General features: G+C 36.0%; 2 protein-coding genes across 14 annotated transcripts; one reads left to right on the top strand and one right to left on the bottom strand.

Annotated features, from left to right (window-relative positions):
* Positions 1-28: 28 nt before the first annotated feature.
* On the bottom strand, positions 29-3,241 carry LOC122527104 (protein-L-isoaspartate O-methyltransferase domain-containing protein 1-like). Of its 5 annotated transcripts, XM_043650988.1 has the most exons (6): positions 3,224-3,241; positions 3,025-3,143; positions 1,608-1,929; positions 1,411-1,545; positions 1,079-1,330; positions 29-991 (listed from the first exon to the last, which is right to left on the bottom strand). In XM_043650988.1, the coding sequence occupies exons 3-6, from the start codon at positions 1,912-1,914 to the stop codon at positions 57-59; spliced, it is 1,629 nt and encodes a 542-aa protein (XP_043506923.1). In that variant the 5' UTR covers positions 1,915-1,929; positions 3,025-3,143; positions 3,224-3,241; the 3' UTR covers positions 29-56. The 5 variants fall into 5 exon arrangements, with proteins under 5 accessions (XP_043506923.1, XP_043506924.1, XP_043506922.1 ...); XM_043650989.1 differs by lacking the exon at positions 3,224-3,241 and having other exon boundaries at positions 3,025-3,159; XM_043650987.1 differs by lacking the exons at positions 3,025-3,143; positions 3,224-3,241 and adding an exon at positions 2,594-3,018.
* A 2,561-nt stretch (positions 3,242-5,802) lies between these two features.
* Positions 5,803-14,401, top strand: LOC122527102 (lethal(3)malignant brain tumor-like protein 4). Of its 9 annotated transcripts, none has more exons than XM_043650983.1 (17): positions 5,803-5,909; positions 8,800-9,007; positions 9,692-9,986; positions 10,080-10,319; positions 10,394-11,028; positions 11,100-11,259; positions 11,347-11,518; positions 11,597-11,777; positions 11,846-12,044; positions 12,133-12,350; positions 12,437-12,665; positions 12,724-12,913; positions 12,996-13,117; positions 13,193-13,547; positions 13,631-13,705; positions 13,787-14,096; positions 14,185-14,401. In XM_043650983.1, the coding sequence occupies exons 1-17, from the start codon at positions 5,887-5,889 to the stop codon at positions 14,308-14,310; spliced, it is 3,738 nt and encodes a 1,245-aa protein (XP_043506918.1). In that variant the 5' UTR covers positions 5,803-5,886; the 3' UTR covers positions 14,311-14,401. The 9 variants fall into 9 exon arrangements, with proteins under 9 accessions (XP_043506918.1, XP_043506917.1, XP_043506916.1 ...); XM_043650982.1 differs by having other exon boundaries at positions 12,133-12,356; XM_043650981.1 differs by having other exon boundaries at positions 11,332-11,518; positions 11,858-12,044; positions 12,133-12,356.
* The last annotated feature ends 455 nt before the right edge of the window (positions 14,402-14,856 follow it).

Below are 14,856 nucleotides of genomic sequence, written 5' to 3'. Positions count from 1 at the left end.
ATTCGTTTATTTATTTAAATTAGAATAATATGATTCGCGTATGTAATTTACTTATATTACAGCTTACGATTATAGTTTAGGTACAACTTCGATGAGAAAGGCAATGGTAACTGATGTATTTTCTCCTTCATGTAAGTATAAAAGGCATCGCTGTTTACGTAACGGGCGAATATTACATTTTGGTCACGGGGGCTACCCGATGCATCCACGTCCATCGCTTCCGCCGTGTCCGGAGGATCGACAGGAGGTTCTAACTCTGATTGACTGTTATTCGATCTGGGGCTGCTATCCTCGTTGTTCAAGTTCACGTCTTCCACGATGCCACTGTCCGTTTTCTCTCGTTTAGCCATCTTTTTACGTTGAACGATTGTCTCGTCCTGTTCCGTTTCGCTATCACTTTCGCTTATATTTAACAACGTTTCAGTATGCTTCAGCAGATTCAAATACGTTTCGTTGACGTTGGTGAAATTCTGCGTTGCTTCGGCTTTGTTCTCCGTTTGTTTCTCTTCCGTCGAATTGGATGCAATTTGTACACCGTTATCCTCTTCTGTCCGCGAAACAGATTTGTTATTGTCCGTCGAACTTTCAGGACTTTCATTGTTCCATTCAACGTTGCTATTACTATTGCTATTGCTATTCACCACCTGCCAATTCTGACTTTCGTTCATGTTGCACAACATGACAGCCCGCACTTGAGAGGTTGGGTACAGATCCCTGGGGTCGACATCTACGTTGAGCAACACGCACAATCTTCTTGTAAATTCGTCGTCTTCGTCCGATACAGACTCGTCTGACACAGATTCGTCAGACTCCCCCAGCACGGGGATCACGAATCTTGTTAAAGTTTGCTGGGGAGGACTGAATCTTCGTCGTCTCAATGATATTACTACTTTCGTCTCCAAATCCTCGTGCTCCCTCCATACGTTCGATCGCAGACAGCGTCTGATTTTGCCTCTGCATAATTCTTGCAAAGATAACGGGACAGATTCAGCTGCAATACACGCAAGTGGCGATGTAGAAACGATTCGCAGATATTTTTCATTGATTTGAATAAAAAAGAAATTACAAATATACATACGTAGATGGAATAACGTTTGCTCCGAAGCAGTGGGTACGACTAACGTTGTAAACGATACGGGAAGCATTTTAAAGTGTAACCAGGTATCCTCGTCTATTCTGAGTACACGTAACAGGTGATCTTTGAACGGCATTATAAGGATACCTCCGACACATACAAATTGTTTAATGAATCCCTCGTAATTTTCGGGACACGCTGCCCCGCAATACACTCTGTTATACTGCCTACTAGGTGTAACATTCAAACAATTCCCTGTTAAACGTACAGTTACATGACTCTTTTCTTTTGTCCTCACAGGAGTCATATATAAATAAATTCTTTATGTGTGTCACCTTGTACAAAAACTGGCTCGCAAAAATCAAATTCGTCCAGTGCTAATGACTTTTGCTTAAACTCTTCTAGCCGCTCGTACGCGTAATTCAAACAATCTTCGTGCAACTCAATGCCATGATTCGTACCGTGTTGATCTAAGAAAGGCGCAAAGATATCAAGAGAGTACCATACTGATCTAGCAAAACAACAGTCTTACTCAATATGAGTCCTGCCATTGTACTGAGATAACCAGTTCCTGATCCAAGATTTAAAAAGCTCAATCCTGGCTCCAATGAAAGACTTTCCATCACCTCGCTATATATACATGGTGCTGATAAATGAATGTTGCCATGTTTCCAGGCAAGATCGTTATAAGCTCTTTCTCTGTGAGACGGTAAAACGTAATCGGCTCTGTCAACAGCTCTAAAAACTTGCTCCACCTTTCTTGTTCTTATATATCCATATTTCATTAAATTATCAACCAATTCATCATTACTTTCCCCACTGCTCACAGCTGCCCCCATTGTTAGAAAGAATCCCTGCAACAGAAATTCAATACGTTTATTGTGTTTTTGAATATTTTTGCATTCAGATAGAAAAATGTAAAAGAACTTGTTGTTTTAAATGTATATATTTTTGCAATCTTACTTCACTTGTGTGGTAATTATTGTTTTGTTAGTATACCGAGAATTTTTATTGAAGTACTTTCTTGGAAATGAACTAAATTTGTACAAATGCGTAGATAGAGTAGCCATAAAATTTATATTTGCACTTGACTTTAAAAATAACTTGCCAGGTCAAAGTATGGTATATTATTTACAGTTTAATCAACGTTTATATAAACACGGAGGACGCAACAGATAACAATCTTTCAAAATATACTTTATCTGACAAGAGTGAAATTCAAATCAATATTGATATCTTATTTTGTTACAAGCATTTGAGACAGCGTGCCTAATTTTACGTGTCAAAATATAACTTGATACGATTACGTCAAAGTACATCGCACATACATATATGCGTATATACGTGCAAAACCGGATAAAGTGTATATTGGAAAACGGAAATTCACGTCGAGCAGCGACAAATAATCAAATAAAGCGACAGTAAATTAATAAGTATCGGCGTGGAAAATAAACATCGTGCATTGGAATATGCACGTAATAAATTGTTTGCAGCGCTCTCGTCGAAACGTTCCCTTACCAGATTAAAAACACTATGCTCAATGACAGTGAATAATGGAGTCGGTGCGTTACAAGTTGAAAGGAGAACTTTTCGGAGCCTCGAGTTAGCTTGTTAGAATGCACACGGTACTACGCATCGTAACATGATATTCAGCAACGAGGAGAGACCAGGTTTACTGCTCACGGTGTCCTGTTTTGTCAAGCACGACGGCCCATCGAAACGTATCAGCTGATAGCACAAAACACGAACTACGCCATTGTCTGTTTTCGATTACTCGCCGGCGACCTTTAAATGACGTTCAACGAGCGAGTTTCATAGAGGGAGATCCGATCAATTACAGGCATCTTCTCGCCTCTTGTTATCTTTTCGAACTTTTTTGCTTCTTTTTCTCGATCGCACAAAATACTTTCCTATCTGTTTCTTTTTTCTTTTTCTTTTCTTTTCTTTACCTTCTCCTTCGAAACGCTTATGCGCGTTGATCGGCCTCTTCGAAGCGTATGACAGTGCCGTCCTCACGAATGGAAGCCCTATCAACGCGATTCCTATCCCCTCTCTGCAACTATCAACCCTAAAAGATAAAAAGAGAGAGACAGAGAGATAGACAAGTCCTCGATTCATTTCGTGGACAAGGTGTGTAGACAGATCTACCTGCAATGTTTGCTTGTCCATACGTTCGTGGGGTCCTAGGACCCCATTACCATTTTCGTGTCACTGCCTGTCGTACCGATTTAGACAAGTTTTCCACCGCAGCGCTGCTAGTTACTAGGGAATTCAAAATCGAAAAATGTGGACGACGTTGCCACGTCTGCTGCGAGAATTGCTGGCGATATACTTCGTCAATAAAAGGACATAACGATTTGGAACAACGGCTGATGGAAACTGGGACGAGATATTAATATTTACATCTGTTTAAAAGTATCCAAAAAGATTGATTGAAATATGTTTTTATTAAAATATTGCTCATTCTTATTTTTTTCCATTTGCCTTTTTCCAAATTGCACGATGAACTTGTAGATTAATTACTTCCTCACGATTTTCAATCTATTGCAGAAATCGTCATTCTAAACAATCCTTTGTCCTAACAAATAAGAAAGACATCGTCTGTAAGTTAGTCTGTAAGTTGACTGTATTGTGTTCAAGTCACTTTATTTATTACCGTACCTACTAGCGAAATGACAAATAAAAGGGACCCGGGTAAGTTTAGGATTACCTGATGAAATCATAGTTGCCAAAGTCTAACATGGTTGCCATATTTCTTTCATTGTTCTGTCCATCGGTATAAGATGCAGTGAAACTAGCGAAATGGGCTGAACGATTGTTCATATAACTTAGTCTTTATTTGAGTTCTCAAACTGTTCGATTTTATTTCCTGTAGCTAATTAGGGGTTTTCACTTCACACATGGTTCTCAACTTTAGGAGCCCGGATCTCGGTTTACTACATGAAAAAAAAAAAAAGTTTTAAAAAAATTAATCTCAAAATTTCTTCCATCACTCGATTTGAAGAAATATAATAAAATCCAAATGTATAAAAACATTATCTTTTTAATTAATCGATTTTGTGAGATAAAGAAAACACTATATTTTTCACTCTGCTTGTATTTTTCATTACATCTTCATGAAATGATGATTTCTATTATATAAATAACGAGGTTGTTACAATAAATTTGTTGTTATTGTAGCTAGTTTATAGAAAAATTTCAAATATTTTAATTACACTATGTAGAAACTAAGAACGTAATTTTTAATTGATGAATAATAGAATTTATATTTTTGTCATACCCAATGCACTGCATAAATTTGTATAAATTCTATAATTATGTATAAATTTGAATATGTAACATAAGTGAATGATGAAATTATATTTTGTAACAACAATTGACTTACCTAAGAAAATAATTTTAAGAAATAGTTGAAATCTAATTAGTTAAAAATTGTTCTTAAAAATGTTTCGTGAACTATAAAGCATCTACATTAAAAACTGTGTATTAGTAGCTTTGGAATTTTAATATACTACGTCCAGAAATCTGTCGTGAATTCGTAAAATAGACAATAGAATTTCACAGCTTTACGTTTTGGCATTTACAAAATTTGACAACGCTGTAATAGATTTCAGGCATCATGTCCCTGGCGCATTCAACTACTTGATCAACTTTGATCGTTTTGCTCGATGTAATTCTCCAATGCACCGTTCTTTAAGCGTAGAGTGCGCTAAGACACCAACGATTTTTTTTGCAATGTCGGTATTTCAGGACACGAGACACGAAGTCTGGTAAGATGCAAAGTCTATTCATATAATATCTCGTCTGTGTCCGAGATGTGACTTTTCTCCTCTTTTATCTTGTCCCTCAGACAAAAGGCAATACGCGGGAAGTGTTTGCACTGGATGCGCATCTACAGCAAGACATAGTAACGAAACCGAAGTGAGGAAAAAGCTCTCCGTGCTACGAAGCTTAGTTTGCACACCACTGGCGTGCAGCATCGAGCGCAAGCGTTTACATACGCTCTGACATATGTTTCTTAAATATGTAAATACATATGTTGATATGCGCAAACGAATAGATATCAACGCATACATATTTATAATTAAAATGATTCTTAAACTTCGCTCGATTGACTGTCCTATGACTCCTACATTTTCTTCGAACACTGTAATAATGAATTTATTGCAGCAAATGTATGCATGCCACATGGAAATTTTTTTAGTTGCTGCATTAAAAATGAGACGCTGTCGCTATGGAAGCGCAGCACGAAATAAGCGTTTCAATGTGGCGAACAATTTATTACATATTATTTCTATTTTTTATTTCGATCGATAACGAAGAGCGTGATATTTGATTCTTGCTTTGCGCGACCAAAAAAAAAAAAAACAAAAGAAAAACGTAAATTATTTTTACGCGATTCGGTCGATGCAGAAACTTCGCGTCATTATTTGACGAAACTGAAAGAGGAAAATGACTTTTTAATATTTAATAAAGACTTTCGTACGAAAAAAATAAACGGAAGAATAATTACTATTTATTAGTTGCTTGATATGATAGCAAACGAATTGACGCTAGTCGTAGTTTGTTCTTAAAAAAAAAAAACAAAAAAAAAAATGCATCCGTGAAATAAGTTTACCTTGACGTTTAAAAACAAAAATTCTATACTCGAGAAATTTTATTACGATATTAAAATACATATTTATGAAGCATGTAATTGAACATTTTTATCTTATTCTATTTTACGTGTTGAAATGTGAATGAGCCTTTACAGCAGAAGCTATGGGTCGATGCGCATGCGCACGTAGAGTAATATCGTCTCTTCGCATATTATGGCGACTGACAACTTTAAAACGTGAGTTTATTATCGTATAATTTCTTATGTTTATATCGTGTTGTTTGCGTGTAAAATGTAATAGTGGTAACACCGAATATTGAGGTGTATATTAGCCAGGTAATTTCTTTCTCACGATCGACGTACGACAGACTATATCCTTAAAATTACCGCTCGCAATTCGTTAGACCAACATTCACTTATCCTAGTAAGTATACCTATAAAGCTTTCCGTAACTTCTTGCATCGGTGTACTTGGAAAAAGTTGTAAAGTATTTATGAATGAATGTAACGCGTGCAAACTTTCGAATACACGTTATCACGATCGTCGCAATGATCTTTGTTCATATTTTTTTTCAATTTATCAACACTTGTATTTAATGTACTTAAAATATTATAAGTTGGTATTTCGGGGTATTGTGATTACATCTCTGTACTCGTACGATCAATTTGCACTGGTAAAGCGGAAATTAACGAAATAGTTTCGTTTTCTTTTTATTTTTTTAATAACCTCGGAAACTTTTTAATAACCTCGATAATCGTAGATTAAATATCTCGTGCTTCATCGAAATGCAGTTTACGATTTTTTTTTTTCCATAAAATAGCATCGATATTCGTGATTTTATTCATTGTGTAGCGAAGTAAATGATTGAAACACTATTTCCATTCAGAAATTATTTAGTACACATATATTGTTTATTTACAAATTTAAAAGATACTCGCAAATCGTACCTACGTTGTATTATTGTCATTGCTGTTAATTTATACTAGGCTCGTAAATTGTTGGAAACTTCGATTTCGGTGGATAACAATTGTTTGTCATCGATTTTTGTCCATTTCGAACGTGAACTTACGAAATCTCGCAGTACTATAATCGTAATCCGACGGTGGTGGTGAATTGTTACACGAAGCGATAATACATCGAACATTGAACGCATTTCATATTTTAGAGGTTAATCCAGAAGTATATCGAAATCAAAACTTGAGTGTTTTTCTAGCGTGTGAATTGAATGCATCGATTGCCAGTTCGTGCGAGTTAACGTAAATGGTATTTTCGTGCACGGCGTAGCAAAACATGCAAACAGTTAAAATTTAATAATTTTGTCAGGGGTTCGCTAGAAATTGCTGTTTCAAAGCGGAATCCTTTTCACCGATTATACGTGCTACTCGTTTGACCAATCCAACCACGATAACAATACGACGTCACACAAAATACCGGCTGCTATTGGTTAAAACCGTCAACTATGAAAATAAAATAATAGAATCTAATCATACACGTATGTACACGTGTATATATATATATTATATACACACGTGTATTCACGAGTCAGAGATATTTCATACTGTACATATTTCTCTCGAACTACGAACCTCGGGTGCATTTAGATTTTTAAAATTCTAACGGGGCTATTTCTCATTGCATAACGACGAGTTATACTCGTCTTTTTCCCCATTTTTATTTTCAATCGGTTTCAGCTCGCATCGATCGGTAGAACGCAAATCGGTTTCACTTCCCTTTTTCTTTTCCCCCTTTCTTCCGTACATTTGCGCGGGAGATTTGTCGAGAGTTGCAGCGAGAGAAGTGTGTTCGTAAAGGCACCAAATAAAGTGAAAAGGAGTCGTGGTCTGTACGTGACGCGTAATTATTGATCGGCCGGGCACGATCGATGATCTTCGAGCGATTTCGAAGTTGCATCGGTGCTCGGGTGATAAAAGTCTCTATTTTCCGGTACGGTTAACAACTCGTATCAAGGATGATCCGATTAGCCGAGGTTAGGAACTTGTCCGTCGGCGTGACGCCGATTGACCAATGGCAGGCGGCCTGTTGCGCCGTCGCCACTACAGTCGGAGCCTATGAGCACGTAGCTGTAGCGTACGTGAACGAAGGCTCGAACGCTTGAAAGATATCAATGTGAGAATAATGGTTGAAATTTCGCTTCGTAGCTGCAATTTCGTTTGCCCCTTCGTTCGCAACGCGTTGATCGTTCGCGCTGCTCTGGTGATATCCGACAGCGAGACGATCGGCCTCGCATAATTTCATCCGTCTTTGTATTCCAGTGAAAAGTGTGCGTGCGCGTTGTGTTCCCTCGGAGTAGTTCGTGATGCGCGATCGACGATTTGCAAAAGTACCCGGGTGAAAAGACATTCGCCACCGTGATTGTTCGTCGCTGCTTGTTCCTGGAGATCCACCGGTGTTCTCATAGAATGCACGGGAATAAATTGCTGACCGACCGACACGTTTGAACGAGCGAAAAAAATAATAAACGCAGGAACACTCCGCGAGACCAATTCGGCGCGTGTTTCAAATCGCGTTAGTGGGATCCCCTCGACGCCTAGTTATGGCTATACGCGACACCAAGGCATTAGTTGTTAAACTTCGCCTGTTGGTTTGACCGCCAAGTTTCTCAGGGATTCTCGTTGCATGTTGCACGTTGAAAAGTCAAGGTTATATGCGAATTATGTGAATAGCGACGATTCTGTCTGGCGATAGGAGAATATTATATACTGTTAGGTTTGTAGAATTGCAAGAGATTTCTTTTCCTTGCGTATTTTTTTTCCTTGTGTCGCCTCGCGATATTTCTTTGTCGATGTTAATATGTTTCTTTTCTACTAAAAATTTTTTTTATCGTTATGTTGTTTTTGGTTTTTTCTTTTATAATAATTTTTGAAAATCAGATGTGATTTAACTTTTAGGCCAGTCAAGTTTTATCTTTGAATATTTCAAATATGTCAAATTATATATTTCTCTTGTGATATAATTAGGATAAGGAGGATTTAGAGTTATTTAGAGTTAAAAGTATAAATTGTGGATTGATGCTTTGAAATATTCCTGTGAGATTCCTTTGTGTCATTGAACGTGCAAAGTGAGTTCTTTTTCTAAAAGATATATTGCGTTATGCTTTTTTCAACAGAATGGAAGAAGAAATAGTAGTAGATGATGTAGATGAGAATAGCAATACGGAGGCTCCACAGTCAGACGACCCAACAACACCCGTTATGCCTTTATTATATATCCAACAAAGTAAATTACGCTCAGCACCACCAACAACCACTAATCAGACTTTGGTTTCACCAAATGCCACGCAATTGGCTGCTATTATCAATCCAGTTAATAATCAGGTAATTTGTTAATATCCTTATCTTAAATGAGATAGCTGACTATTTAAGAGAGGCATTTCTTTTCTTTCCACATTATGTTTATATATAGCATTGTAAAAGTTTACAGTGAAACATTGAAGTATTCATAATGATTATAATTCAATTCTTACATAAGTAGAATAATATATTATACTATATAGTACAATAAACTGCATAGTTATAGTATATAGGTCAGAGTAACCTATAATTGTGTAAAATGATCCAGAATAATTGGTGGTATCTCAAGTATGTGTACTGTTAACTATAGTTTCATTATGTCATGTGTAAATGGATATGGAATGTACACATGTAAAGTGTGAAATCCTATTAAATTCCATGTGTAGATGGTAGCATTGAATGGTGTATATCTTTATAGTAAATGCAGATCTGTTCAACATACTTGCTAGTAAAGTGGAGAATTGCAGATTATATTAAATATCACTTTTGTAACCATTCAATTATTTTATCAGAGTACATTACAAAAATATTCCAAATGTTTCTCAAAGGACACTTCATTCAAATGTGAGGAGTTATATGAAATTATATAGTTTTTAATTGTTAAGTGATATGTGATTCAAAATGTGTTCAAAATGTTAAGATTGTTCAATCAATTTTTTTGGAGATTTGTGAGTTATCAATAAATTGTTTATTTTAATTTCGTTATAGATTGTTACTGGACAGAACAAGGTATTTATACAAGGGCCAAGTCAGGTTACTACTTCTCAAAGTAAACAGCATATTGTAATTCATCGGCCCATCAATACTGTCAGTACCACAACCACTTCACAAGGTCAGAAACATATATTGCTTAGAAAGTCTAATACATCCACTGCTCAGATTGTGCCCTTAAGTACTTCTCAGGGAAATCAAACTAATGCACAAGCAGGCAAGCACACCTTTGCATATCTTGGAACTCTCATCAAACCAAATAAGTCACGTGAATCTGTTGTTATTCCAGCAGGTGACTATTTTATTTTCACAACAAAGCTATGAGAAATAAAAGATGCTGTTTGTTGATATACTTTTAACTCATTTTTTTGTTATATTTCATTAGGAGCTCTAACTACGACTCAAATAGCTAAACCAAAATTAGTGATAGCACCAGTTATATCGCAGTTAGCTCAAACTTCAACAAGCAGTACCACTGGATCTCAAAGCCAAACTCCAAAACACATGGCTAATTTATTATTACCAGTCAGTATACCCCCACAAGGTGGACCTACTAAGTCTAGCATGTTTAATTTAAAAATTAACAATGGCCAAATTAATACAGAAAATAAAGGAACTATTACAGGTAAATATTTCAAATTATATTACTCTATTGTATTGTTAGATTCGAATTAATAATCATTATGTTATCTTTTGTAGTGTTACGGGAGTCGAAAACTACAAATTCAGCTACACACCCACCTCCTTTGCATCCTATTGCAAAAATGAGTTTACTAAACGCAAATAAAGGAAACAATAATTCCACAGATAGTATAAAAATTACAGAAAATCCAGATTCCGCAGTTATTACCCCTATCCCAAAAAAGGATGATATTGGCATGCCTGAAAAGCGAAAAAAAACGATAAGCAATATATTAAGAGGATCAAGTGAAAAACGATTGAAAAAGCAAACTCTTCCAAAATCTCCCCAGGAAAGTATAGTTGACGTAAGCTACGCATTAAGTAGTCCCGAATCAGAGCAAGATAAAGACAAAAAAGTGCAAAATGATGATGACATTACTTTGATCAAAGTAGTTCCTAGCGAAGAGAAAACTGTGAAGTTAACTAATGCTAACATGGATGATGATATAAAGATTGAGATTATTAAAACACGCACAAGTTGTGGCATTGAATCAATAACTGACAATAAAAGTGATACTAAGATTAATATAAATAATCATGAAGACTTGAAAGATCATTTGAATACGACACATCCGAATGATTCGAACTTCGATGCGACGAAAGTTTTGGATTGGAAGGATGGTGTTGGAACCCTTCCTGGAAGTACATTAAAGGTATAGTAATATATAATATTAGGAAATTAATTTGCAACATTATGGTTTGAAACGTTGAATATATTCCACAGTTTTGTATGAACGAGTTTGGGATCATGGAAGTAGTGGATGAGGACGAAAATAACAAACAAGGCAAAGATTGCATTGGCGACAAAGAGAATGTTTGTTCGACACAAAATTCTTCTAAATCTAGTCCCGTAACTGTCAACAATATAAACAACGAGAAAAAACGTAAGTATTAACAATGCGAATATACGTATTTTCTTCAAAAGAATGAAGATGAATTTCATTTGAATTTGACAGAGTTTATTGTTACAGCCGACGATAGGAAATCAAGGACTGTTTCGGCAGACACAATGTACCATTGTGAAGGCTGTGGATGTTACGGATTGGCTGCAGAATTTGAAAGTCCGATATCATGTGGTCCAACATGTACAGAAATAATAGAAGCCAAGAAACAGCCTGCATTGCGAAAAGAAAAAGAGTTGAAGTATGTACGCCATGTATAAAATTTTCTAACACTTAATTAAATGTCCTATACTCAGATTCATTTCGATTGTATTGACAGGGATTTACGCGCGAGGCGAAAACGCAAGAGATTACTTCAAGAGCAGCAACAATCTAAAGACATGGAAGATAAGTCCGAAGACAAAGGACAGGATAAAGTGAAGTCTGAAACAGACGAGGATACAAAAGAGTCTATTACAGGAATGGATGAAGAGAGTCAAGGAGATATCGCTGAATCGAAGGTATTTGTAATAAAACTTCACTTTCATATTTATTGAAACATACTGCTCATAAATGTGTCTGTATTCAGTATCCTTGGCAGACAGGAAAACTCGGATTTTCATGGTCCAAGTATCTTGAACATTGCAAAGCCAAAGCAGCGCCGGTTAAATTATTCAAAGACCCCTTTCCATACGCTAAAAATCATTTCAAAGTTGGGATGAAATTAGAAGGAATAGATCCTGAACATCCGTCACGATATTGTGTTCTAACAGTTGTTGAAGTAGTGGGTGAGTTATTTTATTTTGCTCTCATTTTTGTATTCGATGCATAAAATAGCGTTCAGGATGTTCAATCTACTTATCTGGATAATTCTAGGTTATCGAATACGCTTGCATTTCGATGGATACGCAGAAAATTACGATTTTTGGATAAACGCAGATAGTATGGATATTTTCCCGGTCGGTTGGTCGGAAAAGAATGGACATCGATTAGATCCGCCGAAAGGTTACGTAGCTAGTAATTTTAATTGGAATGCCTATTTAAAAATTTGTAAAGCTACCGCAGCGCCAAAAAATATATTTTCAAACAAAAGTGTAAGTGTAAGTCAACTTTTTATCAAACTTTCATCGTTCATTTTGAAAATTTCATGTACTTCACCAAATGGATTTTGCTATTCCAGTCAGTGTGTCCAACTGGTTTTCGCGTAGGAATGAAATTAGAAGCGGTAGATAGGAAGCATTCTTCGTTGGTTTGCGTAGCAAGTATAGCAGGCCTAATGGATTCCCGTATATTAGTTCATTTTGATTCTTGGGACGAAGTGTACGATTATTGGGCAGATGCAAGTTCTCCGTACATTCATCCAGTGGGTTGGTGCCATCACAATGGTCACAGTCTGACGCCACCAAATAGTAAGTAAGACAATGTATATGAAAATGTTCATATGAAAACGTGAATTTACTGTTTCAGACTATAAAGACCCCAAATCTTTCACATGGGATGCATATCTTAGAGAAACTCGCTCAATGGTCGCACCAGCTAGAGCTTTTAAACAACGACCTCCTTGTGGATTTAAGCGTGGAATGAAATTAGAAACAGTTGATAAACGTGTGCCTCAACTCATAAGGGTGGCAACAGTTGAAGACGTGAAAGATCATATGTACGTAAATTACAAGTATCTGTTATTCTTTTTTCACAATTTATTGGAACGTAATAAAATTATTTGTATTTTTGTTCTACAGGTTGAAAATACGTTTTGACGGATGGCCAGAAAATCATGCCTATTGGGTGGACGACGATTCCCCTGACATACATCCCATGGGTTGGTGTATGAAAACTGGTCATCCCTTAGAACCACCATTAAGTAAGAGTTTTATAAATATCTGTATAATTCTCATGTTTTTACGTTGTTGTTTCAAATGTGTATTACTGTTTCCAGCGCCAGATAATTTAAATGACAGACCTGAATGTGGAACATATGGTTGCAAAGGAATAGGACACGTAAAAGGGCCTAAATATGCAACGCATAACTCTGCATCTGGATGTCCATATTCTCCTCAAAATCTTCATAAAGTTAGACAGTTATCTGATAGACTTAATTTGAAACACGAGACTTGTGATTTTGAAGAGGATATGCAGGACAGACCAAAACTAGAGAAAGCCGATAAAATAAAAATGGAGAAGTCGGAGAAACCATTGTTTTCGGACGAACGGTTGATGAAGACTGAAAAAGACATTAAGCAAGAAGATGGGGACTTTTCCGACAAGAATGATAAATCTGAAAATTCAGAAAAGTAAACTATACAAATTTTTTTTTTTAATTAGATTTGTACATTGTTATAATTGATTCATAATTACGTGTAATTCATAATTACAGGTACAATAGATCAAAACATCATCACAGTGATGGGCAAACGGATGACGATGAACTTTTAAGAAAGAGGAAAAAGAGGTTAACTCATAACTATTTTTTTTGCATTTGTTAAATGTTATGTACTCGTTGTCAATTTATACATGTTTGTACATTTTGTAGGCGACAGATTTCAGAGGAACCTTTGTATTCCCTCTCGAATTCGTACGGTGACTCATCGTTAACTACTATACCTTATGCTGCAAATATGCCTGATAAACAGTTGCGTACTGAATTGTATCAATCTGTTTACAATCCTGGGTACAATCCGTTACCGGATTCGCCGCATATTTGGGCGAAACATAGCAATGCTTTAAACAGGGTAGTAGCAAAACAGAACACAAATCCACGAAGATGGTCGAATGAAGAAGTCATTAAATTTATACAAAGCGTACCCAACTGTAAAGAAATTGGAAATATCTTTAGGCAACATGTATGTATTAAAGGAAAGAAAGAAAAAAAGTAATATAATTCATTACATTCAAACAGTTCATATAATTTGGTGTATTTTATGTTCGTAGAATATTGACGGCGAAGCATTTTTAATGTTGACTCAAGAGGATTTGGTATCGCTACTGGGATTACGTCTCGGACCTGCGATTAAGTTGTACAACAGTATAGTTCTTTTACGTCGAAGAGCAACGTGAATGATGTGCGATGAACGCACATACAATTGGGTTCTGAAAAGTGCAAAGTGGCAGCTATCATGATAATTACGTCAAACATATTTATTTTAAACAACAAAAAGAAAAAGAAACGGATAAGAAATTTAACAATCATTGGGATAGAAACGTCTCTTCTATCGCGATTAGGAACGATTTGGTTTACAAGTGAAGAATTTATAACAACTTCTAATTTTGATGATGTTGAAAAAGACATTTATTGAAGCGAAAGAGTATTGCGCATTTGAAGTTGAAGTGGACGATTTTTATCAACTCGCGAAATATAGCTCACGATGAAGTACTTATGATTATCCGTTCAAATTTTTTCCTATACAGTGATGTGTATTCAATCGTGTACAAATGTAAATATTAACGATCTTAATAATTAAATATTGTAATATGAAAAATATAAGCAATCTTTTACGAAAAAATTTACACCTGACCTGCGATAGTTATACTTTATAACTAACTCCCCTTCGTCCTTCGAACACTTTGGGATGAATTTATCAACGATAATATTTCTTTCACAGT

This window comes from Frieseomelitta varia, unplaced genomic scaffold, assembly GCF_011392965.1.
Source record: "Frieseomelitta varia isolate USP_RPSP 00005682 unplaced genomic scaffold, Fvar_1.2 scaffold_208, whole genome shotgun sequence".
In the NCBI taxonomy this organism is placed as follows: Eukaryota; Metazoa; Arthropoda; class Insecta; order Hymenoptera; family Apidae; genus Frieseomelitta; species Frieseomelitta varia.
The sequence above is the reverse complement of the archived record's forward strand: the minus strand, read 5'-3'. Positions and strand labels throughout refer to the sequence as shown.